Source organism: Lygodium microphyllum, chromosome 7 (assembly GCF_053477565.2).
Source record: "Lygodium microphyllum isolate KBCC chromosome 7, Lygodium_microphyllum_v1.1.10, whole genome shotgun sequence".
Classification (NCBI taxonomy): domain Eukaryota; kingdom Viridiplantae; phylum Streptophyta; class Polypodiopsida; order Schizaeales; family Lygodiaceae; genus Lygodium; species Lygodium microphyllum.
The window spans coordinates 164,072,977-164,099,638 of record NC_141141.1 but is presented as its reverse complement, the minus strand read 5'-3'; the positions used below and the strand labels follow the sequence as shown (position 1 = coordinate 164,099,638).

Below are 26,662 nucleotides of genomic sequence, written 5' to 3'. Positions count from 1 at the left end.
TGGAATACTTTGAAGTCCTCCTTGTCACTTGGCAGACGGGGTTTTTTTATGGGGGATTTTAATATGTGTTGCTTCTTCATAGTCCACATGAGAGCATTCGGTGATGGACGCTCCGGAAAGTCATGTGTGGAATGAGTTTGCTCTTGCCGTACTTAAGCAAGATCTCTGGTCTTGGCTACACCCTTCTTCTACAGGGTTTACTTTCCATTCTGCGCAGTATGCAACTACATGGTCGCGGTTGGACTGCATGTACATCATGCAGAACGATGATTTTCTTCCTGAGATGCTCGAAATGAAAGTGTTACAGCAATATACCTTATCGGACCATTTCCCTCTACAGCTTGAGATGCTTGCACAACCCATTGCACCTTTTAAGCAGTTCTGGATCGACTCCCTTTGCGCTTCAACTCGTCTTATTTGAAGCATTCAATCTTTCAGGATTATATGCAGCAATTGATTGAGAGATTCCTATTGGACTTCTCCTCTGAGAGCAATGCGTCGTTTGAACAATTGCTCTCTAATGTGCAACGGGTTGCTCGGCAGTATGGGATCCATCATGCTTCTCTTTGTCGGCGGCGTCGACAAGCAACAGAGGACTTACTGGCTTTGTTCGTTCTCTACTGGTGGACACTCCAGATGATGTATTTTTGCTGCCACTAGCGATGCGTTTGGCTGATCTTATTAAAGAGTTTCAGTTGAAATCCTATCAGCAGGCCAAATTGCAAAATTTGACGGAGACTTTGCAAGATAGTGCTTGTCAGACTCATGAGTTCTTTCAAGCTCTACATGCATCTCCTGCTCGAGAAAATATGACTAGACTCCAGGATCCAGAAGGTCAAATGGTCATTGATCCTCAGGCTATTGTGAACATGTGCAAGAATTATTTTCTCGACCTTCTTGGTTCTTCTCCTTCACCTTCTGATCAAGTTACTCATGCACGTTTAGTTTTCTATGATTTGGTCCGCAATCAGGTTCCACATGATATACAAACTACTTTGAAGACAGATATTTGTGAGGCAGAGGTTATGGATGTTTTGCTACACCTGCCCAAGGATAAAAGTCCCGGTTGGGATGGTCTCACCAATGAATTCTTTGAGGTTTATGCTACTCAACTGGTGAAACCATTGACGACTATGTTTCAGCAAATTTGGGAAACAGGGTTCATGCCTTCCTCATGGAAAGAAGGTCTTATCAAACTGCTTCCCAAAGTTTCTTCGCCGTCAATGTTGAAACATTGGAGACCAATTTCTTTGATGGGTTCGATGTATAAAATCTTTTCCAAAGTGATGGCGAATCGGCTCCACAAGCATCTTCCGGCCATTGTGCATCCTCTTCAATATGGTTTCATTAAGGGCCAAAACATTTTGCATAATATCTTAAATGTGCAAATGGCTATTGACTATGCAAGGCACTCTAATCAGGAAGTGGTATTGATTCAATTGAACCTGGAAAAGACGTTTGATTATTTAGACTGGTCTTTAATTGCAGATCTTATGTCTACTATGGGTTTTGGCACTCGGATGTCCAGATTGATCTACACTATTTAGTGTTGCGGCTTCTTCACGATTTATGCTAAATGGCGGTGTTACCGAGCCATTTGTCCTTGCACGCTCTATGCGACAGGGTTGCCCTTTGAGTCCTCTCTTCTTTGCCCTTGCGACTCCTCAGGTTCTTTCGATGTTATCTTCTATGGCAGCTTCGACTCATTTGGCCGGATTGTCGCTTCCTTCTGGACAGCACTTCATTAGTCAATCTTTGGCTGATGACAGTTTTATGATTTTGCGGACGGACAAGGATAATCTTCGCAAAGCATTGGATGTTTGGACACTCTTTGGACAGGCGTCTGGTCTTCATATCAATGCTTTAAAATCAGCCATTCTCAGTTGCATGGAGTCAGATTTACAGTCATCGGGCTGACAGGGACTGGTGATTCGCCGTGGTTCCATTGTCAGGCATCTTGGGTACCCTTTGGGTGTTGATGTTAGGCCAAAGTAACTACTAGAGTGGATTTCACAGAAACTGGCAGCTAAGTTTCTGTATTGGAAGTCACAAGCTTCGCCCTTCCATGTTCGCCTCAAAGTGGCTCAGACAATTATGTTGCCAATGCTCACATATTTCTTGCCTTTGCTGCCTTGGACTGCTACTACTTTGAATGCTCTTACTCAATATATTCGTTTCATGTTATGGAAGAAGGACTCCTTGCATGCAGGCATTTCATGGATTTCTTGGTCGCATGCATGTACCCCCAAACACATGGGTGGTGGGGCTATTTTGGATGCTAAAACTCATATGCTGGCTCTTCGTTGGTCTCTCTTTCGTGCCATGTGCTTGGATCATCACCCGTGGGTTGTTATAGCCCGTCATTTTCTTGAGGATCACGGGCTTGTGCATGGTAATACCCAAATTCGGAGCTCCTGGTGGCATGTTCTTAATGCAAACTCTCGATTTTCTAGTCCTTCCTCATCCCTACTTGCTCATTTGGTAGACTCCTGGAAATTAGTCCTCCAAAAGGCTCGGTGGCATCCAACGGAGGACCGCTTACATGCAAACTCTTTTCCATTGGAATTGTTGGCAGCCTCGCGATTACTTTCCTGGGAAGGCAAACATGAGCTCAGGCCAAAATTTAACCGCATGGCACGTTTGGGCTTGACTTCAGTTGCGGATGCCACCCTTGCCAGTCGCACTGTGTTGATATCATTTCGTACAGCCAGGAGGCTTTTCAGAATCCCTCGTGGATACCGTGATTTATGGGAACAGCTTTTGCTAGTGCTCCAGAGCAGACAATCGTTTCCTGCCCTTGCTTTGGATCGTCCTTGGCAGGATTGGGACCTTGCAGGTCGCTTGAATTTGGAAAAAGCCTCAGCTAACCAAGTGTATCATCTTCTGATTAAATATCATCAATGGCTGGTTACTAAAGCTAATACTGTATGGGGATTGCGTAAATCTCAGTCATGGTGGAAGGCAACTGTGATGGAGGGCTGGTTAAACAAGACACCTTTCAAATGCAAGGTCTTTCTTTGGAGGGTCATGATGGGTGGTCTTCCTCTTGCTTCCGCCCTTTCCAAGCATCGCACCTCTAACGGCAACTGTTTCTTTTGCACTACTAATGTGGAATCGGCCCGTCATCGATTTATTTCTTGCCCTCTCAAGAAGAATATCTGGTCACTCATGTCAGTGGTTTGGCGAGCAGTGGTTGGGTTCTCCCTAAGCCCCTTTGATTGGGTTTTTGTATGGCCCAAATACCCCACACCGGCACAGTCGCATATGAAGATCTTGTTTCACTTTCTTGGATACTGGGACTGCTGGCACAATTGGACCACTCGGAATGCCTTTCTTTTTTATTCGGCCTCTAATGTTCCGGGACATATTGCGAGGCTTAGAGGTCTCCTGCATTGGCAGTTGGATCTTATTTGGCACTCTGACTTACTCCCTCAGGAGGACTTACTTCCCTGGCATATGGCAATTTCCTCTGCGTCTTTGTCATGACTTTTTGTAACTCGATGGCTTAGAGCCATCGTGTATCTTGTAATCATGTCAACTTGTACCTTTTTTCGTAATTAATACAATTACCTTTTACGAGAGAGAGAGAGAGAGAGAGAGAGAGAGAGAGAGAGAGAGAGAGAGAAATCAAGCTTCACCACTTGAAGAGACAGAGACCAAGAGGGGGTTCACTAGCATGCCTATCAAATAGATTGGGTAATAGACCATGGCCATGCTCTCATGGAATATTAGAGGTTTCAGCAAACAATTGTTCGATCAAAGGAGGTAGCTTGCTAGAACAAGATCTCCATTGAGCTCTACTGAGATCTATAGAGTTTCTCATGCTTCATGGACTTAGCAAGGTGCATAGCATGTCCCTAAAAGATTTCTCTCATCCTTCATGGATTACTATGATTTCAATTGTTAAGAAAACACCACTCTATACCAAAGGTTACTTGTACTGCATTATGGAGTGTGTTAGGTAGGGCCTTCAGCTCTGTGGTGTATGTGTGCTTTTGAATCAGCCACCCCTAGAAAGCATAGGTCACGAACCACAATTTTGATGGAGAATATGGTTTAGGAAAACATAAACATTCAAAGATCTTTTTGTATCTAAATTTTTCTTACTGTGAATTTCAATGTATTTATACTGGACAGAAGAAACGTGTCTCACTTGTCAACAACTATCAACAAAATGCATGAGGTGTAGACATCTCACACCAAATAGTTGGCAGCTTGAGTCTTTTTAGGGACATCTACATAAAGGTTAGCATTCCCTACCATGCTAGCTTTGAACGAAGCATATAACAAAGATATGCATTGGTCCCATAAGGCTGAATTCCCATATACTTGCACATGCTTATAAGCCTTGGCCTGTTTGCAAAATAAGTAAAATAAAAGCTCATCAAATCTGTAAGTAAGAATCTCAGAAGTTTTTGGCTATTACCATGTCTTTGTGTTTTAACATTATGGACCTGCTCATGTTGTCTAGTGTAAGCTCATCATTGAACAGCTTTGCAAAACCCAAAATATCATCATTGGACACCAGCTCTCCTCTACGGACCTGTTGGGATCAACAAACAAGTAACAAAGTTAATGTATGCTGCAATCTTCTTTAACTACATTCATAGAATATACTGCATGGTTCAGAATGGTATAACTACTAAGGTAATACTTTGCTCATAAATTCATCAAGATCCTCAGCAGTTCTTTTCACATCACCAGTTCCTTTTGTCTTAATTTCCTTAGCCATCTCTGTTACTATATCTTGTAAGAACTTAGCATACTGCAGTCTTGCGTTCACCTTTAGCTTTAATGCCTCCTGTTTAAAGTATACATGGTGATTAGGCCCAAAATATATTGGAAATACAGAAGATTTGCATCGTACGTCACCATCAGATACCATGTTTCATAGATGATGAGCAAATTACAGGAAAGGCCAAAACATTGTTCTTTTTTCAATAATACCCTAGGCAATGTCAGCTGGAAATCAAAATTGGCATATTGCTTATTTGATATGTCAAGGAGTACAATGACCAATGTATGTTGACCCTTGATAGCCCTGAGCATACAAATGAGTCAAGGTAAACTTGTACATCAAGTCCTCTCATATGAAGTCAACACAGATTCAAACCGTTACAAGGATAAGATTTCAGGGGGTGGAGATACTTGTTTGAAGACTGTGTTAGAGGTGGCACCAGAATGTGTGAATGAAACCATCAATTGATAGCTCTCAATCAGTAAATGCTTCAGAAAAAGGCAACTTATAATTCTGAAGATTCATCAGAGATAAAAGGAGGGAGACTAGAATGATTCCTGAAAAACACACCAATACAATGCAATCATTTGGCTCGGCCCAATGCCCCTTATAAGTACTTGTTTGTTGAATACTAGAACAATGACATTTGGCTCTGATAGAAATCCATCAGCCCAGTGCCCTTTAAGAGTGTTTATTTATTGAATTTTCGTGATCAATGACATTAGTAGGCTTCCACTAAACAAATGATCCATGAAATAATGGATGTGAATAGATTATCATTCCTGCAGCAAATAAAAGCATGTCCAAGTAAAGCTTTGCTGTCCAATACTTGGTAATTGCTTACATCCTGCAATTCCAAAATATCATTAGTAAAGAAACATACCACGTGCTTGGTTGCGTATCACCTACCAAAAAAGAGCAAATCTTTGGCAGTTGGGCACAATGGCCTAACCCCATTTTTTTCAACATCTTGACAATTGCTTCTTCATCAAAGATAAGGAAAAAGTCTCAAATTGTAGTTCTATTTTCAAAGAGAAGAAGCTTCTATTAATACCATCTCAAAGAAAATCCCCTAAGGTAAAATATAAAGTACAAAGAACCTTGTAAAATGAAACTAATTGTATCATAAATACAATACTATGTGAACAACCAATCTAGTGGGCTATAATACGATACCATCTGAGGGGCTGTGTGAAAAAAGGTGCCAAAAACCTAGGTCTGCTAGATAGCATTTCCCTTCTTGAGTCCTCACCCTCTTACAGCCACCCTACAGCCTCTCCCACTTTCCACGGTATATGGATGAACTCCATCCAAATCCTCAAAAGAGTGGAGGCCTCCTAGACGTCTATAGCATGGTTGCTGTCCCGAGGACATTAAGTTTTTTAATGCTTTGCTTTTGCTAGAGACATTTGATTAATTGAATAATCAAATGTGTAATGTTGTGATGCACATGTGATGTGCAAGCAAATCTTTTGTGGTAACAAGCCAAGGACCCCAAAAAAGCAATGGGTGTCAAAGGCAAAATTTGCAACAATTTATGTCAGCTGGGTTCTGGGTGATAGTTATTATTAGTTTGGCCCTAGGATAATTAATTGGCCAATAAGGGTCCGTGGCATAGTTACCAGGAACGGGGAACAAGAACGGGAACGGGACCCCCCGAAACGGGGAAAACGCCTAAAGTTAGGGAACGGGAACAAAGGGAACGGTTGGTTTATCTAGTAGCATGGTGGAAGTGAGAAGGGTGGCATGATATGCTAGGTACAATATGGGACAACTAGATTATGGGTAGTAGTATGGTAGGCATTGAAAAGGTCATGTTCGACGTGCCAATTTAGTGACCTAATGGATCACGCTTTTCAAGGGGGGACCAACAACACAATTAGTATCAACATGATTAGTAATCATATGTCACACACACCCACACATGCACACATGTTTGTATATATGTGCGTGTATGTGTATCTAATATCTATCTCGTGTGTGTGTGTCTCACCCACTCACTCACTCAGGCGGGTAGGAGAGGCGGGGGGCCACAAGCCAAGCGGATAGAAGAGGTGGGAGCAGGTAGGGCCCAGGCGAGGTAGGCGGGCAAGGGAGGCAGAGCAAGCGACAGAGGTGGAAGCAGGCGGGTTCCAGGGAACGGCTGTTGGAACGGCCCGGAACGACGTGGAACGGGTAAGAACGGGGCTGGGAACAGGCAAGAACGTTCCATGGGCGTTTTGCTGGTAAACACATGCCGGAACCCGTTAATCCGCTCCTAAGGCAATTAAGATTTGGGACCACTTGGGGTTGCAAATAGCCTAGGCAATTAAATTATGGATGAGACATCTAATTTTGGACAAGGTCAAAAGGACTTAAATTAATTTTCAAAATAAATTGATTCTAAAAATTTATTTAAATGGCTAGGAATTGCTGGAAAATGGGAAAAAAAGGCTACCACTTGGCAAGAGTTCCCACACAATGGAGAAGGTTGTTTGGAGGCTATAGAGACTCATTCAATGTATTCAACTTGTGAGAGGGAGAGAGAAGAAGAACCTACTAATCAAAATTTGCCCTTACGGAGACATTTAGCACGTTGCAAACTACTGCAGGAGACCCTCGAGATGCAAACGACAGCATTTATGATGCCTCAAATACAACCAATAGAAATTCGACACCTTCTTGGCAGCAGGCAACAACATTTGGGATTGATCAGAGCAGACAGCAATCAATTTCAAGGGTTTTCCCACATAAAAACTCAAAAAATTCTCTCATCAACATTCTCTCTCCTTCTCTAGTCCATTCTCTGATTATCTCAGCAAATCTCAGCCATCTGAAAGAGTTCTCAGCCAAATTTGGTGGGCAACAATGGAATTTCTGCTGTAAACCCTAAATTACAACAAAAATCACGATTTACCAACCACCTTGGGACCCATGCCAACAATTGGAGGCATAGTACAATGAAATCAGCAATTGGAATTCAAGGAATTGCCAAGGATTTCAAACACTAACCCGTCCCATTTGTCTTGGGGCAGCATTTGGCCAATCAAGGGTCCAATTTGTACAAGTCCGGGGTGAAGATCAAGGGGCAAATTGCTCGAAAGGCTTGCTATTCATTTATCACAGCAAGGAGCTTCTGAATCAACAGAGGAGATTAAGAAATCTCAGTTGTACTCCATCCAATTGCAATACAAGATAAAGAAATACTGCAAGGGGTGCCAATTTTGGAGCCAATAGGATATCCATTGTCCAAGATTGTAAGGTGTAAAGTGTGCATTTCAGTTTTGTGAATTTGTTAATTGCTGTAATTAAGTGCTTAATCAGGTTTTCACCACCCTCTCCAAGAAGGAAGGCTGATTTCATGGTTCCAATGCCAAGATACCATTAAATCCTTTGACTTGGTGGCCCGAGGCACTTGATTGCAAGCCAAAAGCTTTGTGCTAGTGCTGAATTTGTGCTTAACTGAGTAATTACAACACAATGTCATCATACAGTGAGATAGAATGTAGTAGCACTGTTTTTCATGCAATGGTTAGTCAAGGACCGCATACGAGATTGTATGGCACAACTCATTATAGTATGCAGCAACCTATGCATGGTGTGAAAGACCCAATGTATTTGGATATGGCTGGTAATATGCATAATCCTATGTATGGCAACATTGTTTTGATGCTTGGAGCACAAAGTGGCATATTTAGTAACACATCTACACCCCCAAATGCTAATGGGGCTTAAGAAATGGGTGTTGGTCATGCAAACGCTTCATTTGGTGTTGGTCATGATGAAAATACAGCAAATGCACCGTTTTTGCAACAACCAATATATGACAACTTGACTCCCAAAGAAGCAACAAAAGACAATGATGAGGGTGGAAAAGAGGTGAAGTTTGAGTCCTTCAGTGATGCACAAGATAGGCTGAAAGCTTTGACTTTCATCCAACATTTTGATGCAACCTATTCAAAGGAAAACTTTACTAAATCCTCTAAGATTCGAAAGGCACCCACTTTTTTAAGAGGAATGCATTGCAATGGTGATCCATGCTCTTAATGCAAGGAAGAGCACTGTCAACATGGATACAATTGAAGCAAATGTTTTCATCAAATCAGTTGACTAGTACTTTTGAGGTGGACATCATGACAACTTGAAATAAGCTAGATGCAAAGAAATACAAGAATTTGGAGCAATACAATAAGAAGGTTTAGGATACATTGCTACCTATCACCTCTTATTATCTGGTTCCTCTTCATGAGCAAGTGGAAAAGTATGTATGTGGGCTACCTAAAGAAATCAAGGATTTTTGTTGAATCTACCGTGTCTAGCATGTCTTAGCTCATAGAGACTACTACTACAACTGATGCATGGTTGTGTGGGAAAGATTCAAGCTCCCAAGAGAGTGGAGCGAAGACGAATAAAAAGTTGTCAAAGATTGAGAAAAGGGGCAAATCTGAAAATCAACCTAAAAAGAGGTCAAAACGGCAAAGAAAAGGCTGCATAACATAAGGAATTAAGGCTGCAAACAAATGCTTTGTGTTGAAGGGGAGAGAGTGTGCAATGAAGTGCGAGATAGAGGCATGAGCAACAGAGTTGAGAGTTCGAGAGAGTGAATGCAAAGATAGGTGTACTTTTTTTTAAATGGTACACAAAGAATAAAAGAATGTATTTATATGTTAGGGTACATTAAGGGTGTGTTCACACCCGTAAGTCTACTTACACGGAGACAAAGGGACTTTACACCCAACAACCTCCCACTTAAAGGCCTGAAGTGGTACCTTTAAGCTAACCAACTCTCACTAAATGAATCCAATGCTCATGTTGAGCCTTTGCAAGACACTTAGTGAGAACATCTGCAAGGTTATATTGGGTTTTGACCTTAGTTAGTGTGACAAGACCATCATCCAAGACCTGTCGAATAAAGTGATACCGAACATCTGTGTGTTTGGTGCGTGCATGGAACATGGCATTCTTAGCCAGACATACTGCACTTTGACTGTCACAACCAAGCACTGAGTACATGAAGAAAGACCAAAATCCTTGACCAGACGGCCAAGCCAAATAGCTTCCTTAGAAGCTTCTGTGGCTGAAATATATTCAATCTCTGTAGTACTCAGTGCCACAATTTTTCGCAATCTTGAACACCAAGAGATAGCCCCACCAACCAAAGTAAAAACATACCCACTGGTAGATTTCCTAGTGTCAAGATCTCCTACCATGTCTAAATCACAAAATCCCTACAACTCTAGTGTACCTTTTCCCTAACATATACCCTTTTCTTGTGTATCTTTTAAGTACCTGAAGATACATTTCACTGCTTCCCAATGTGGCTTGCCAAGGTTAGACATGAAATTGCTAACAGCTCCCACTGCATGAGCAATGTCAGGGCGAGTTGCAACCATGGCATATATCAAAGATCCACAAGTTGATGCATAAGGTATACCCTTCATGGCATTAGCAGCTACATTATCCTTAGGGCAATCAGATTTGCTAAGATTTGTATGTGGCAATAAAGGCACACCAAGAGGCTTAGCATCAACCATATTAAACCTATCAAGTACTTTGCTGATGTACTTGTCCTGTGAGAGAAACAACAAATACTGCCCTCTGTCTCTTTTAATGCGCATGTCTGAAATGTGTTCAGCTGCCCCTAATTTTTCATGGAGAAGGCTGAACTTAGCTACCTTTTAAAAGCATTCAAAGTACTCTTATGCAGTCTTGCAATCAACATATCATCCACATATAAAACCAGCACAAAAAGGCTTCCATCATCAACCTTTTTAGTGTATAAGCAATGATCTGCATGACTGCGTTTAAATCCATGGCTGAGCATAAAGGTATAAAATTTTTGTATCATTGTCTAGGGGCTTGTTTCAGCCCATATAAGCTGCGTTTCAGCCCATATAAGCTGTGTTTCAGCTTACAAACCAAATGCTCTTTCCTCGGAATAGTAAATCCTTCTAGGAGCTTCATGTACAGTTCTTCATCCAAGTCACCATGAAGAAAAAGCAATCTTCACATCCATCTAATCCAACTCTAAATCCAAGGATGCAATGAGAGCAAACAAAACACGGAGCGTAGTCATCTTCACTACTGGTGAAAAGACCTCCTGGAAGTCTATGCCTTCCTTTTGTGTATAGCACTTTTAGCAACCAACCGTGCCTTGTACTTGGGCTTCCCATCAATACATTTTACTTTGTAAATCCATTTATTAGGAATAGCTTTCCTATCCTTGGGCAAAGGTACAAGCTCCCATGTGTTATTTGCATATAGAGACTTCATCTCTTCCTGCATAGCAAGCTCCCACTTTCTCTTGTTTTCACATGACTGTGCCTCTTTAAATGTCAGAGGCTCACCCTCATCAGTCAAACAAATGCAATCCAAAGATGGCTGAAACCTCTACGGCTGCCTTCTGACATGTGTAGACCATCTTACCCAATGATCTGTATTATCAAGCAGTGGGCCTACATCCTGAGGAATGTGCACACCATCACCAAGTGACTGATTTTCAGCATTTTCTTCCTGCTGTAATCTGTTTTCAGCATGTTCTTCTTGCTGTCCTATTTCATCATGTGCATCTATTTGTTGTCCATGATCTTCTGGTTGTAGCACAATAGGTTGCTGCTCATTTTCAGCATCAAAAGGGACAGAATTTTCAGCTAATGGCTGCTGAATGGCTAGCTGTTCATGCTGAAATTTGACCTTATTTTTGTCAATTTCACCATGTGTAGCATTTTTCAGTAACTTTGCCTCATTAAATACTACATCTCGAACATCTCGGCTGCGTACTATCTTCCTACCCTGAGAAAGCCAAACTCTATAACCCATCTCTCCCTCATCTCCATATCCCATGAAGATGCCCTTAATGGATTTCATGTCTAGTTTGGTCCTCTATTCTACAAGTACATGCACAAAGGCATCACAGCCAAAGACACACAAATGGTCATATGAAGCAAGTTTGCCAGACCAAACGTCTTCAGGAATGCCATCTTCCAATGCACGATTGGGAGAGCAATTGCATACATGAACTGCAGTTTTAAGAGCCTCTCCCCAAAACTGCTGCAGGAGATTAGCTGTGGACAGCATGCATCTGACTCTCTCATAAAGTGTGCAGCCACGCCATTTGATGCAAGATTATAAGGGGCTGTCAACTCCCTCTTAATGCCATGCATCGCACAAAACTTGTTAAATTCATTTTAGACATACTCACCCCCATTATCTGTTCTTATGGCTTTCAACTTAAGCCATTTTTGTGTGGTAACAAAAGCATGAAACTTTTTAAAAACATCCAACAGATCATTTTTGCTCTTAAGTACGTACACCCATGACTTTCTACTAAAATCATCAATGAAGGTAACAAAGTAGTGTGCACCCCCATATGAATTAGCAAGCATAGCGCACACATCACAGTGTACTAAGTCAAGAGCATTAGACTTCTTAATGACACCTGAGTAATAAGGAGACTTCACTCGTTTTCCATATAAGCAATCATTACAAAATTCGAGACCAAAGCCTTTTACATCAAATCTCCTTGAAGAGGAGAGAACACGAAGGCCTTTCTGGCTCATATGACCAAGTATTTTGTGCCAAAGCTCCATCTGTGAATGGACTTCAGCCACAGCCAAGAACTTGCCAGGTAATGCTTTACAATGCAAATAATATAAAGTCCCCCTTTTGCTGCCTTTAACAATCAGCATAGAGCCCTTATGGACCTTTCAAGTGTTAGAGATCAGGTCATAGCCTGATCAAGGGCAGCAGGCTGGTGCAGTTGAACTGGCAGTCGGACTGCACAATCGGACTGCCACGTGGCAGTCCGACCTGCAGCAGCCAGTCGGCTGCATTTAATGCAGCCGCCTGGCTATTTTTTGACGCCCTATTTCCCCCGGTTTTCCAGCTATTTATACCTAGCACTTTCAGCAGTCTGGTACACTTCTCTGCTCGCAGATTACAGACCGGTGACGCACAGATTCCGTCTCTTCGCAGATTTCAGACAGCAGACAGTGCAGACTGCAACGGACTTCGAGGTGAACAGCAGGTTGCATCGTCGAGGTGGAGACACGCAGTCCTGCGCACTGCACCCGTGTATATATCTGCATATCTTTGTATTCAGCATTCTTTATACAACAAATCTTCATCGTCCACTGTCTCTTTCTCTCTCTTCTCTCTCTGCGTTCTCTCTCGCTCAGTCCTACGCTTCCGCACCGCTGCACTCTGACATGGTATCAGAGCAGTGTTTGAGGGCTGACTGAGTGCAGAATCAACCTGAAGAGGAGTTTCCATCGCGACACAAATTTGTGTTTTTTGCATTTAAGGGTAGACAGGAGGGCTACGCCTTGGAACAAGGCTGAAACGAGTGTGGGCGCACAGGAAAGGAGTACAGGTGGTGGATTTGCTGCTGTTTACTGCTGTTTGACGCGGAGGAAGTTTGAGTTTTCAGCCTACAAGTGCAGGTTTTGCTTTTTCATCACCTCCGGCGGGTGAAGAAGGTTCAGGACGCGGAAGAGCCTTAGCAGGCTGAGTTTTCCCAGTCAGAGGGGGCTGCTTTTGCGTTTGTGAAGGCATTGCAGGTGAAGATGTCTACAGAAATTGACTTGGAGTTCCAGGCGATTATGGACCGGAAGGTGCCTGTCTTACCGGCTCTTCCTGCAAATCAGAAGCTCGACAGCGACAACTACCGCATTTGGCGCGTCATGATGTTGGCCATCCTTGAGTCCTATGATTTGGCGGAGTTGGTACAGGAGGAGATTGACCAGCCCTCGGTAAGAGATGAGTCCAAACTCTCTTCCGATGCTTGTGCGGAGTTGGCCAAGGCTCAATCTCATTGGGACAAACTGAATGCCAGGATTCGATCCTTTCTCTTTCTATCATGCACTACAGCCGTGATAGCTCACATCGAGCACTTGACGGTGGCTCGGGAGATATGGCTGGAGCTTGATCAGATGTATAATCGGATGACCCTAATGAACCGGGTTTCTTTGGAGGTACAGATGCGGACCTTGTCCGTCAATAAGTCTTCTTCACTCCGGGAGCACATTAACAAGCTAAGGCAGCTTCAGATGCAAGTTCAGAATGCGGGGAAGCCGATTTCCTCAAAAGACATGGCGATCACACTCTTGTCCCAATTGCCGCCACAATTCGGTACATTTTACTCTGCCCTTATAGCTTCGAGACGAGAGTCTACTCTTCGGTGGGAAGAGTTGGTTCCTATGGTTTTGGACCAAGAGGAACAGTTAAACGGACAGAATGCTTCCAAGTCGGAGGCGTTGACAGGTCAAGCCTCTCAGAAGAAGAGGAAGGACCAAAAGAAGAAGAAGGGGGATAACAAGTCCAAGAAGGACAAGGATAAGGACAAGGATAAAGACTCCACATGCCATATTTGTGGAAAGACTGGCCATTGGAAGAAGGATTGCCCTGACAAAGACACGAAGGACACCAAGAAGAAGGACACCAAGGATTCTGGAGCGGTGGCTGCACCCTCATCAGCTGCATTTCTTCATCTAGCTGTCATTGAGGACACTTCACCGAATGCTTCTGATGCTGCAATGACGGCTCCCCAGGCTCGAGAGTGGATTGTTGATAGTGGTGCCTCACGGCACATGACTCCTTCATCAGATGGTGTTGCCCAGCTGCGACCCTCACGTGGGCAGATTCTCATTGGAGACAGCTCTTCAATTTCTATTGCAGGTCGGGGTAAGATGCAGCTTATTCCGGATAGACGAGGTGGTACCCATACCTCAGAGGTTTTGCATGTACCAGAATTAGGGTACCATCTCCTTTCAGTTCATAAGATCTGCTCCCTTGGTCTTTTGGTGGAGTTTGACAGTTCTACGGTGCGAGTCCTTGATCGTGGATCGAGGAAGGTTCTCTCATCCGGATATGAGGAGAATGGCATTTACAAACTGAAGTCTTCCACCGCCCTCTCTACTCTTCTTCTTACCTCACAGTCACAGTCAGAGTTATGGCATGCTCGGTTTGGTCACCTGAACTATGACTATCTTCGGAGGGTGTCACGTGGACAGCTTGTTCAAGGGTTGCCGGATATAGTGGTGAGCCAGCAGCCATGTGTCTCCTGCATTCAGGGGAAGCAGCATAGGGATGTCATTCCCCACATAGCTTCGCGGCGGTCTACTTCACCGATGGAGCTAGTATCTACGGATCTATGTGGCCCTATGAGGAATGAGTCCCTGCGTGGGAGCTCGTACTTCATGCTGATCGTGGATGACTACAGCAGGATGACATGGGCCTACTTTTTGGCACTAAAGTCAAAAGCTTTCTCGCACTTCAAGGATTGGCTTCTCTTTGAGGAGAACCGATCGGGCCGGAAGTTGAAGACCTTGCGATCCGACAAGGGAGGTGAATTTGTTTCTAATGAGTTTGCTCGGTTTTGTGCAGATAGAGGAATTCACCAGGAGTTTGCCAATACCAACACTCCTCAAGAAAATGGTATTCTTGAACAAAAGAACCGCAGTGTAATCGAGATGGCACGCACCATGATGGAGCACCGACACACCCCTCAGGTTTTGTGGGCCGAGGCTGTGGCTACTACAGTCCACATCCTTAATCAATTCCCTACTTCGGCCGTGGAAGGGATGACCCCATTTGAGGCTTATTTTGGGATGACGCCAGATGTTTCTTACTTTCGAGTCTTTGGGTGTGATGCCTATGTTCACATTCCCAAGGCTCACCGTGATAAATTTGAAGCAGCTTCCCGAAAACAGGTATTTGTTGGCTACAGCTCCCAGTCCCAAGGCTACCGACTGTATGATCCCGTCAAGCGGGATGTGTACACTAGCCGTGATGTGCGGTTTGTGGAGGTTCCGGCTACTTCACCGGGTGAGGAGCATCCCGTTCTTGGAGATCCAGGGGAGAGTTGGGCTCCTTCTACAGTTCCACTGGAGCCCATGCCTTTTAATTATGATTCTGTTTCTGACACAGAGTCTACTGTTCCACCAGACACCTCTGAGGAGTTACTGCCGGTGGATATTCCAGAGTCTTCTGCTGATGGAGAACGTCAAGGGGAGGTTCGGCCTCCTCCTCGCTGGGCCCGTGACACACTCAGTGATTCAGGGATCGAGGGGGTTCCTGAGGAGTGGGGACCGCAGGATGGTCCGCGACGGTCACGGCGGCACCAGGCACATTCTACGGAGCTTATTTGCTCCAACTATTGTTTGATGACCCGTGTTATGCAAGATCGAGAGCCCACCTCCGTAAAGGAGACTTTACAATCCGCCCCATGGAAAAAAGCTATGGAAGCTCAGTTGGAGGCTATTAAGAGGAATGGCACTTGGTTACTCGTGCCCCGCCCCCCGAAGAAGAAGGTGATTGGAGTCAAGTGGGTCTTCAAGACCAAATACCTAAGCGATGGTACTTTGGATAAGCACAAGGCTCGCCTTGTTGCTAAAGGTTTTGCACAGCGCCCAGGTATTGACTGTCATGATACTTTTGCCCCCACAGCTCGTATGGCGACCATTAGAGCTGTTCTTGCTTTGGCTGGCCATAGGAGATGGCCTGTTTATCAGTTGGATGTGAAGTCGGCCTTCCTCAATGGTGATTTGAAGGAGGAGATCTATGTTGAGCAGCCTCCTGGCTTTGGTTCTTCAGATGGGAAAGTCTACAAGTTGAAGAAGGCCTTGTATGGCCTCAAGCAGGCTCCGCGTGCATGGAACGAGAAGATTGATTCGTTTCTCCAGTCTCAATTGGAATATCGGCGGTCCAAGGCCGATCCGCAGCTGTATGTTCACACTTCCGAGGATGGTTGTGTGCTGTTTGTCTTATATGTTGATGATTTGATTGTCACAGGTGATGATGCATAACAAGTCCAAGAGACGAAGTCAACTTTACATCGGACATTCGAGATGACGGACTTGGGTCTACTACATTTCTTTTTGGGCCATGAGATTTATCAGTCTCAGAGGGGGATCTTTATCTCTCAACAGAGATATGTACAGGAGCTCTTGGTGTCTTTTGAGATGGAGGATTGTCGGGCCCTATCTACTCCTATGGATCCGAACTGGAAGGCCACTTTCCATTCAACTTCTCCTTTGACGGATGCGTCCCGCTATCGACAGTTGATTGGGTCTTTGATTTGGCTTCTCAACACCAGGGTTGATCTATGTTTTGTTGTTGGGCTCTTGGCAGGGTTCATGAGTGAACCTAAGACGGTGCATTGGCAGGCTGCTCAGAGGATACTTCGGTATCTGAGGGGGACGTCTGATTTAGGGATTCATTACCCCGCAGGGACAGATGGGTCAAATCTTGTACTTGCAGGTTGGAGCGACTCGGATTGGGCCGGTGATATGGACCACAGGCGGTCTACTACAGGTTACTGTTTTACTTTGGGTGCCGGTGTTATTTCATGGAGTAGCAAGAAGCAGCCCACGGTAGCCCTTTCGTCTACTGAGGCGGAGTATCGGGCCGCGTCTTTCACCACATGCGAGGTTGTGTGGCTTCGGAGATTATTGGAGGAGCTTGGGTGCCCCCAGACTCGTCCTACATTGCTGCGATGTGACAATGAGAGTTGCATTGCCTTGGCAAGGAACCCTATTTTTCATGCCCGGACGAAGCACATTGAGATCCAGTACCACTTCATCCGAGAAAAGCTTCTGGATGAGACCATCACTGTGGAGTATTGCAAGACGGAGGACAATCTTGCGGATTTGTTTACGAAGGCGCTTCCTCAGGCTCTACTTCGGAGACATTCCAGATCCCTCAGGCTTCTGCCCTGCCCAGGCTCTGAGAGGGGGTGTTAGAGATCAAGTCATAGCCTGATCAGGGGCAGCAGGCTGGTGCAGTCGGATTGGCAGTCGGACTGCACAGCCGGACTGCCACGTGGCAGTCCGACCTGCAGCAGCCAGTCGGCTGCATTTAATGCAGCCGCCTAGCTATTTTTTGGCGCCCTATTTCCCCCGGTTTTCCAGCTATTTATACCTGGCACTTTCAGCAGTCTGGTACACTTCTCTGCTCGCAGATTACAGACCGGTGACACGCGCAGATTCCGTCTCTGTTCGCAGATTTCAAACAGCAGACAGTGCAGACTGCAGCGGACTTCGAGGTGAACAGCAGGTTGCATCGTCGAGGTGGAGACACGCAGTCCAGCGCACTGCGCCCGTTTATATACCTGCATATCTTTGTATTCAGCATTCTTTATACAGCAGATCTTCATCGTCCACTGTCTCTTTCTCTCTCTTCTCTCTCTACGTTCTCTCTCTCTCAGTCCTACGCTTCCGCACCGCTGCACTCTGACATCAAGATCCACCACCAAATGTAGTAAAATACCCTTTAGCATCAAGCTGCCCAACTAATAGTAGACTCTTCTTTATGCCAAGTACAAATCTGACATCCTGCAAAATCAGCTCTTGGCCATTTTCAAGAGCCAAGTGAATGGTGCCAACACCCTCTATCTCACATGCATAGTTATTACCCAAGTAAACCTTGCCTAGGCAACCTGCAGTGTATTCAAAAAATAACTCCAAAGAAGGAGTAACATGAAAGGAGGCACTGCTGTCCACTATCCATGATTGTGACAACCCATCATGAGCTGAAAGTAAGGCATCAATTAACTCCTTTTTGGTGATGTGCATATCACCTGTTGTTGCCATAATATCTACATCATTACATGAGGCTACAACAAGTATCTCTTTAGTGTCAGGAAGCTCTTCAATGTCCATACTAGATGCAACATTTGCCTTTGCAACTTCTTTTGAGGAAGAGTTATCATCATCTTTCTTATCATCCTTCTTTTTCTTACCATGTTGTTTCTTTCTTTCTTGCTCTTTCTTAAAGTACCGGCAATCGGGGGTTTTGTGCCCTTTACGCCCACATTGATAGCATGTAACATCTTGTTGTTTGCCCTTGCTTTTGCTTCTGCTTTTCCCTTTACTGGTTGCATTATCCCTCTTTTCTGCCCTGCCTCTCACATGGTAAGCTGAGCCACTGCTTTCACCACTAGACTTTCTTCTAATTTCTTCATTAAGGATTGAACCTCTTACACCATCAAAAGTCAAAGCAGAATTGTTACTAAGTAACACAACCAAAGACCTCCCAGCTGTCAGGCAAAGTCATCAATAAGAAAATAGCTTTCAATTTATCATTGAAAGCCGTCAAACCAAAGTCCTGCAACTGACTCAAAACCCTTGTGAAAGCACTCAAATGCTCAAATGCTGGCTTAGACTCATCCAACTCCATGTTCACAAGTTTATGCATAACATGCACTTGATTTACAGGAGTTGTATTTTCATAAGTGTCCTTAAGCTTTTTCCATATAGTATAACCTGTGTCAAGACGCTTGATGTCTGTAAGTACATCATCAGACACTGCCATCACCCAATCCACATCTGTCATAGCTGCAAGCTTAGCCTCCAAGAGATCATCTTCACAGTCCTTGAGAAACAAAATGCCTTGCATCCTATCCTTCCAGAAGTCAAAGCCAGTGCCATCAAACCTCTTGATTTCAAAGAGGGATTTAGTATCACTGTTGCTAGAAGCATTTGCAGTCATTTTTCAGCAATAAACCAAAGATTCAATGCTGCAATTTATGACAACAAAAATGAGCTGAATATTCAGCTGATTTCAGCCCAATTTTTCAACAAATAATAGTAAGATTCAGTCCAAGTACACGTACAGCAGTAGAACGAATGACTTTCAGCAGTATGACTGCAATTTCAGCATACATTAAATGCATACATCGCTGCCACGTAACTCCCACTTCAGCAATATCACCAAAAATACATCTACACCAATCCCAGATCTGCAAATGATCACTAAGACTGCTGCAACATGAATAATCAACAATACATCAACTCAATGGGAGCTGTCCAGCAAGTGTACTGCATACATATGTGCTTGTATCATCTTCTGGTACCCAAAACACCAAGAAATCTCTGCAATTTCTCCAAAATCGCACAAGCGGGAGATAAAAACACTCAAATCACTCTCCTTCTAACCACAAGATTGCTTCAGCAATATTCCCAAAGTGCATTTCACGCATTAACTTTGCCAAAATCCACAAATTTCAGCAAAAGCCCCAAAAATTTCACTATGAAATCTGCCCCAATTGAATTAATATATGTTCCCGAGAGCATAAAACGGGCAAATTTAGCAAAATTTCATAGAATTTTGCAAAAGCCCCAAAGTTTCCGGGTCCAAGTGTGCACGAATGTCAACCAATCTAACTCAGCTGAACAAAGTTTCACCAATACAACAAAAGCCCCAAATTTTATGGGTCCAATGTTGAGAAGTTTTACTCAAATGAGCAAAATTTCACTAAATTTGGCAAAATCCCCAATTTAAACGCACACAATGTCTGCAATTTCTGATGTTGATACCTCAGCCTTGCATGAGCAGCACTCAATCTGAAAAAGCCCCAAATTTCTGGGCCTAAATCTACACAAACTTGTGCACTGTGCTTGCACGATGAACCCCCGTCAGTGACCAAGGGGCCTCCTTGTAAAATTAATGAAAATTTGACGAAAATTGCTAATAATGTGACGAAAAACATCAACTGTTGGCCAACCGCTTGTCCCGCGTGCCTGTTGCCCGATGAATCTGCCTGGGACTATCCTCGTGAGCTGTCGCCGCTTGCTGTCGCCGGCCTGCTAGGAGTGACAAAGACTACTGCGCTGACCAGAATCAGCTATCGCCTGCTGTTCAAGATTACACGTGTTGTCGCCACGTGGCTGGGAACTGTCAACCATTTGTCCTAGCAACACACGTGTGTCAAAACAATGACGACCTGACCTGTATTGGCTTGCAAAGGCTGTGTGTGACCTGTCTGGTGACAATCTGAGCAAAAACGAGCTTGAAGCACTGTTGCCTATCTCGCACGTGCTCCCGCCTGACCAGCAAAAATGATGACTTGCTGATTTTTCATGAGCAAAGCGCTGGTGATGTCTCGCACGGGCTCCGAGAAGTGCACACACCTTAGCTATAGCTCTAATATCAGTTTGAAGGAGAGAGAGTGCGCAATGAAGTGTGAGATAGAAGCGTGAGCAGCAGAGTTGAGAGTTCAAGAGAGTGAACGCAAAGATAGGTGTACCGTTTTTTTAATGGTACACAAAGAATAAAAGAATGTATTTATATGTTAGGGTACATTAAAGATATGTTCACACTCGTAAGTCTATTTACACGAAGACGAAAGGACTTTACACCCAACATGTTTGTGAACAAGAGGATCACATAGCTAAGGACTATCCTAATAGGTAACAACCCAAAAAATCATAAAATTAGGAAGCTCTCAAGGGTAAACAACCCAACAAATTAGTGGGATTGGTACCGGATGTTGTTAGGGATCAACCCAATGATGATGCTATTGAGTCATGCAAAGATTATGGGGCAAAATCAGATATCAACACGCTTTGATTATCTTTGATAATAGGGTAAGAGCCAACTTCATCTCTACAAACACGGCAATCCATATAGGCATTAGAGAGGATAAGATGGGATCCTTGGGAGAAGTTGAAATGGCATGCAAGGGCCATGCAAAGCCTGCCACACCACTGATTGAAAAGCTCCATTTGCACATTTAAGGATATATGGAGAGCAAAGAGTTCTCTATTGCTCCACTTGAGGATTGTAATGTCTCGCTTAGTATACCATGGTACCACTACATGCATGCAATGATTGATTAGCATGCTAAAGTGATCACTATTCAGTATAAAGACAAGCCCCACTCTTTGGATGTAAAGTTGAAAGGGAAATTTGTCCCTATTGTATTGGTTGTTGCCATTTCCAAGTAATGAAAATTACCTTTCAACATACTTGGTTTTTACTAAAAATAAGGTTGATAATGAAAATGTTAGAAACATATCCAAACTAGATAAGGATCGCATTTCATTTCTAAAAAAGTATGTTGATTGCTTTCCACAATCACTTTCGAGACAGCTACTGCTTTGAAAGGCCTAAAGATCATGGCATAGAACTTATCCCTAAAAGCAACCCACTAATAAGCCACTCTATAAAGCTAGTTACAACCCAATAGGAGATTATAAGCCAAGTGAATAAGCTATTAGAAAAAGGGCTCTAACTCATCTCCCTTTTGGTCTTCAATGCTTTTGATGCAAAAAAAGAATCACTCATGGCATATGTGCATTTACTATAATGCTTTGCATTCAACTAAATAGATTTGAAAAGTGGGTATCATCAAATACGCATTAGACCAAAGGATATACCTAAGACATCTTTTGGGTTGTATGAGTTTCTTGTCATGCATTTTGAATTTACAAATGTCCTACCACTTTTAATCAGATAATGAATCACATCTTCAAGCCACATATGGGATTTGTGGACATCTTCTTTTATGACATGATTGTCTCCTCTAAGAATGAGTCAAAGCATAGAAAACATTTGGATATTGCATTCAATGAGCCGGGTAAGCACAAGCTGGTCATTAATGATAAGAAAAGTGAATTATTTTTACATAAAATTCACTTTTTGGGGCACATTGTATCCATTGATGGTATTCGTATGGACCCTACAAAGGTTAAGGCAATATGTTCAAAACCACCCTTGAAATATGTACACAAGATCCACAACTTTTGGATCTATGTTCATATTACAAGACATATGTATGCAATTTCACTGAAATTGCATCTCCATTGCATGCTTTGCAAAAAAAGAATATACCATTTAGATGGACAGCAATGAAAATTTCAGTGTTTGATCAGTTAAAAGAAAATATGACTTCAGATCCTGTGCCTATTAGCCTGATCTAAAAAAATCATTTGTGGTTCACTATGATACATGTGGAAATAGCATTGAGATTGTTCTAATGCAAGATGGTCGTACTATGGCTTATGAGAGCCGTCTTCTCTATGGTGTAGAGTGAAATTTACAAGACTATGAGAAAGAGCTCTTAGTTGTAATTCATGCATTATCTACATGGAAACACTATTTGTTGGGAGCTGATTTTATAGTACAAACAGATCATCAGACATTGAGGTAATTTCTAAGTCTGATGTAATTTCTAACGCAAAGAAAGTCGTCAAAGAAGCATATGAGATGGGCAAACTTTCTCTCTATGTTTCATTTTCAAATTGTACAAATTAATGGTAAAAAGAATGTTGTAGCTAATGCCATATCACATGAGCCTCAAATTTCAACTATTGGTATGGTTTATCACACTGAATTGAATGCCATGAAAGATCGGTATGCTACTGATTTGGATTTTGCAAATGTGTATGATCAACTTTACAATGGCTAGAGGCATGAGCACTTTGTACTTAAAGATGGTTTTCTGATGATGCATAGAAGATTACATCTCGCAAAGTAGTTGAAACCTAAAATGATCACTCAGAGTAATGTTCCTCCTTATGTAGGACATAGAGGGATTGATACCACAATCAAAGCAATGGAGCATTTTTTTTATTGACCAGCTTTTTGAGACATGATGTAGAGCAATTTGTTAAGACATGCATCGTATGTCGAAAAGTAAAGTATGATAGAAAAAAGATGTTGGCTTTGTTGCAATTCTTGCTCATTCCAAACAAGCCTTAGCAAAGCATTGCTATGGACTTTATCTTTGAGCTTTCTAGGACACCTACAGGGAATGATGGGATATAGACTATCATTTGTAAATTCAACAAGCACTCCCATTTCAATCCGGTGAGAAAGAAGATAAAGGTTAATCATATGGCACGTTTATTTTTAGAGCATGTATTTAAGTATCATGTTATGCCAGAGTTGATTCGTGATGATCAAGATCCTTGGATGACCAATTTATTTTGAAAGGGGTTGTTTGAGAATATGGATACCATACAAAAATTCTCATCATCTTCCATCTGCAAATAGATGGTTAGTATAAAGAGGCAAATGCCAATGTTAGATATTTTGAGGTGTTATGTATCAAAGCATAAGACACAATGGTAGCAATATTTGCCATTGCTAGAGTTTGTATATAACAATACGATACATAGTTCCACTAGCAAAGCTCCATTTGAGGTTGAAGAGAGTGGCAAGAAGGAAGCACCTATTTTGCACACTAAGGATAGTATCTTTGAGACTGATGTTGTGTGGAAAGCTTGGATGCAACCTATGCAAATATAAATTATGCACTTCAAAGATCTCGAGAAAAACAAAAGAATGCATTTAATCACCATAGACGAGCTTTGCACTTCACAAGTGGTGATTATGTATTGTTGCGTTTTAAAGATGAAAAGTAAAGAAAGGTTGTATCCGAAGTTCAATATGAGATACTATGGGCCCTTCCAAGTGTTGAAAAAGATCAACAATGTTGCTTATCGACTAAAATTACCTTCCACATTGGCGGATACACAATGCGTTTTATGTGAGTCTGTTAAGGCCTTTTCATAGCAACGTACCAAAGAATGTATCTGCTGAAATTCAACTTGACGTTGAGGAACTAGATGAGATCTTTGTAACCGAGAAATTTTTGACACATAAAGCAAGAAAGATCAAGGGTAAATTTTCCAAAAGATATTTGGTGAAGTTCCCAAACTATTCACCGATGGATACTGAGTGGATGGAAGAGGATGACTTAGAAGACCATCCACTTCCATTCAATTAGAGCTGAGTTTGGATTGGCCTCAATTAGGTTCAACAGAGCAAGAATCCAAAGCATTACCCGATACTCAAGGGAAAGGTAACACTTCCACTCCTCTAGTGATAGTCATCTCTCATACATAGTGGATCTTAGATGTATTCAACATGCATCCAAGGTACTATGCTAACAATATGTTTGCCATGAGGTCACTATTTAGTATACTAGCCATTGTGAGATGTATGCAACTAAGCATGGTTGTTACCGCAGCTCTAAGACTATACTTTTGAATCAACTCTTGCATCACTTTCTTATTAATTTTTACATTCAGTTTGAGATCCCTTTGCGATCACGTTTACATCAGTTTGTGATCAGTTTTCAGATTAGCATATGATAAAATTATGATTAGTCTATGCTCAGTTTTCAATGGTTTTCAGTTGGTTCTATGGACAGCACCATGTTTCATAAATGCCATTGACAGTTCAGCCATGGTTTATACTCAATTTATACTTAATTATGGTTCTTTAGTCAAAACAATTGAGAAACATGAGAAATGGATGCAATTTCTAGCAACAATTTTAGAGTATTTTTTAGTTTGATACTATGTTTATATTGGCTGGAAATTTTCAGCAAGTGTTGAGCATGTGGCATGGTTAAACAGTAGTGACCAATGTTGTGTTGATTGTCATGCCTTATGGAAATTCCACTACACTATACTTTTGCTTTGGCACATTGCAATGCAATTGAGGATGATTGCAAGGAGTTCAAGGGGAAGGTCTTTCATAGGGACATGAAATTTTTGGATGCTTTACTTATGCTAAGACATTTGATTAATTTAATAATCAAATGTGCAATGTTGTGATGCACATGTGATACACATGGCAGATATTTCACAATAACAGGTCAAGGGTCTTGAGGAAGCAATGGGTGTCAAAGGCAAAAGTTACAACAAGTCATGCCAATTGGGTTCTAGGTGATAGTTGGTGTCAATTTGGCCCTAAGACAATTAATTGGCCAATAAGTGTCAATGGTGACACTAGGGACTAGACATTAATTAATTAATTAATCCTTGTCAATGGGCCAATTAAGGTTTGGAACCATTTGGGGTTACAAATGGCCTAGACAATTAAATTGTGGATGGGCACATTTAATTTTGGGCAAGGTCAAAAAAACTTAAATTAATTTTCAGAATCAATTGATTCTAAAAATTAATTAAATGACTAGGAATTGCTGGAAAATGAAAAAAGAAGGTTGCCACTTGGCAAAAATTCCCATACAATGGAGGAGAAGACTGTTGAGAAGCTATAGAGGCTCATTCAATGTATTCAGCCACAGAGAGAGAGAGAGAGAGAGAGAGAGAGAAGAGAAGCTGTTGATCAAAATTTGTTGCTATGGAAACATTCAAGAGACTGCCAATTGTTGCAGGAGACCTTGGAGATGTAGACGACAGCATTTATGCTGCCTATAGATATAGCTAACAGCACTTAATGCAAGCGGCAGAAGTTTGACACCTTCTTGGTAACAGATAATAGCCTTTGGGGCTGATCAAAGCAAGCAATAGTCAATTTCAAGGGTTTTCCAACATGAAAAATCTGAAATTTCTCCCTCCTCAGCATTCTCTCTCCTTCTCTAGTCCATTCTCTAATTATCTCAATAAATCTCAGCCATTTGAATTTCTCAGCCAGATTTGCTGGGCAGAAATGGAATTTCTGTTTTAAACCCTAATTTACAATAAAAATTAAGATTTAGCAGCCACCTTGGAACCTATGCCAACAATTGGAGGCCTAGTACACTGAAATCAAGAGCTGGAATTGCCAAGGATTTCAAATGCCAACCCATCCCATTTGTTTGGGGCAGCATTAACCAGTTAAGGGTCCAATTTGTACATGTCTTGGGTGAAGGTCAAGGGACAAATTGCCTGAAAGACGTGCTAATCATTTATGACAGCAAAGGGCTTTTGTATCATGGGAGGAGATTAAGAAATCTCAATTATACTCCATCCAATTGTAATACAAGATAAAGAAATACTGCAAGAGGCTCCAATTTCGGGGCCAACAAGGTGTCCAATCTCTGAGATTGTAAGGTAAAGTGTGCATTTCAGTTTTTGTGAATTTGTTAATTGTTGTAAGTGCTTAATTAGGTTTTCATACCCTCTCCAAGAACGAAGGATGCTTTCAGTTGCACATGGCAAACCTAATGTACCAAGCAATGGTATTGGCAATCAATTCCCATATATGTGAGTGTGCCTAGGTTCACTTTGCCCGTGACTCCCCTGAAAATTTTCATATCCACATAATAGGCCTCTATATGTAACCCCAACTATGTCCCCCCAAGTTGCACCCATGGTCTTTGCTTTGTTGTAAAAGTCCATCTAAATTGAACTCTATCCAATTGCAATATAAGTTAAAGAAATACTGCAAGGGGCGTCAAGCGATGATGATGCCTCTCAATATGAGTATTCC

At 42.4% G+C, this 26,662-nt stretch overlaps 1 protein-coding gene across 4 annotated transcripts in view; it reads right to left on the bottom strand.

Annotated features, from left to right (window-relative positions):
• LOC148034204 (uncharacterized) overlaps positions 1-26,662 on the bottom strand; it is a 99,613-nt gene that overhangs the window by 46,605 nt on the left and 26,346 nt on the right. For 2 of the 4 annotated variants that reach the window (XM_087682199.1, XM_087682198.1), the window contains exons 3-5: positions 4,655-4,801; positions 4,455-4,543; positions 4,261-4,353 (exon numbers count right to left, since the gene is read on the bottom strand). In XM_087682199.1, coding sequence (XP_087538325.1) covers positions 4,261-4,353; positions 4,455-4,543; positions 4,655-4,801 — 329 coding nt within the window. The remainder of the gene's footprint in view (positions 1-4,260; positions 4,354-4,454; positions 4,544-4,654; positions 4,802-26,662) is intronic. The other 2 variants (XM_087682200.1, XM_087682201.1) reach the window with 2 other exon arrangements.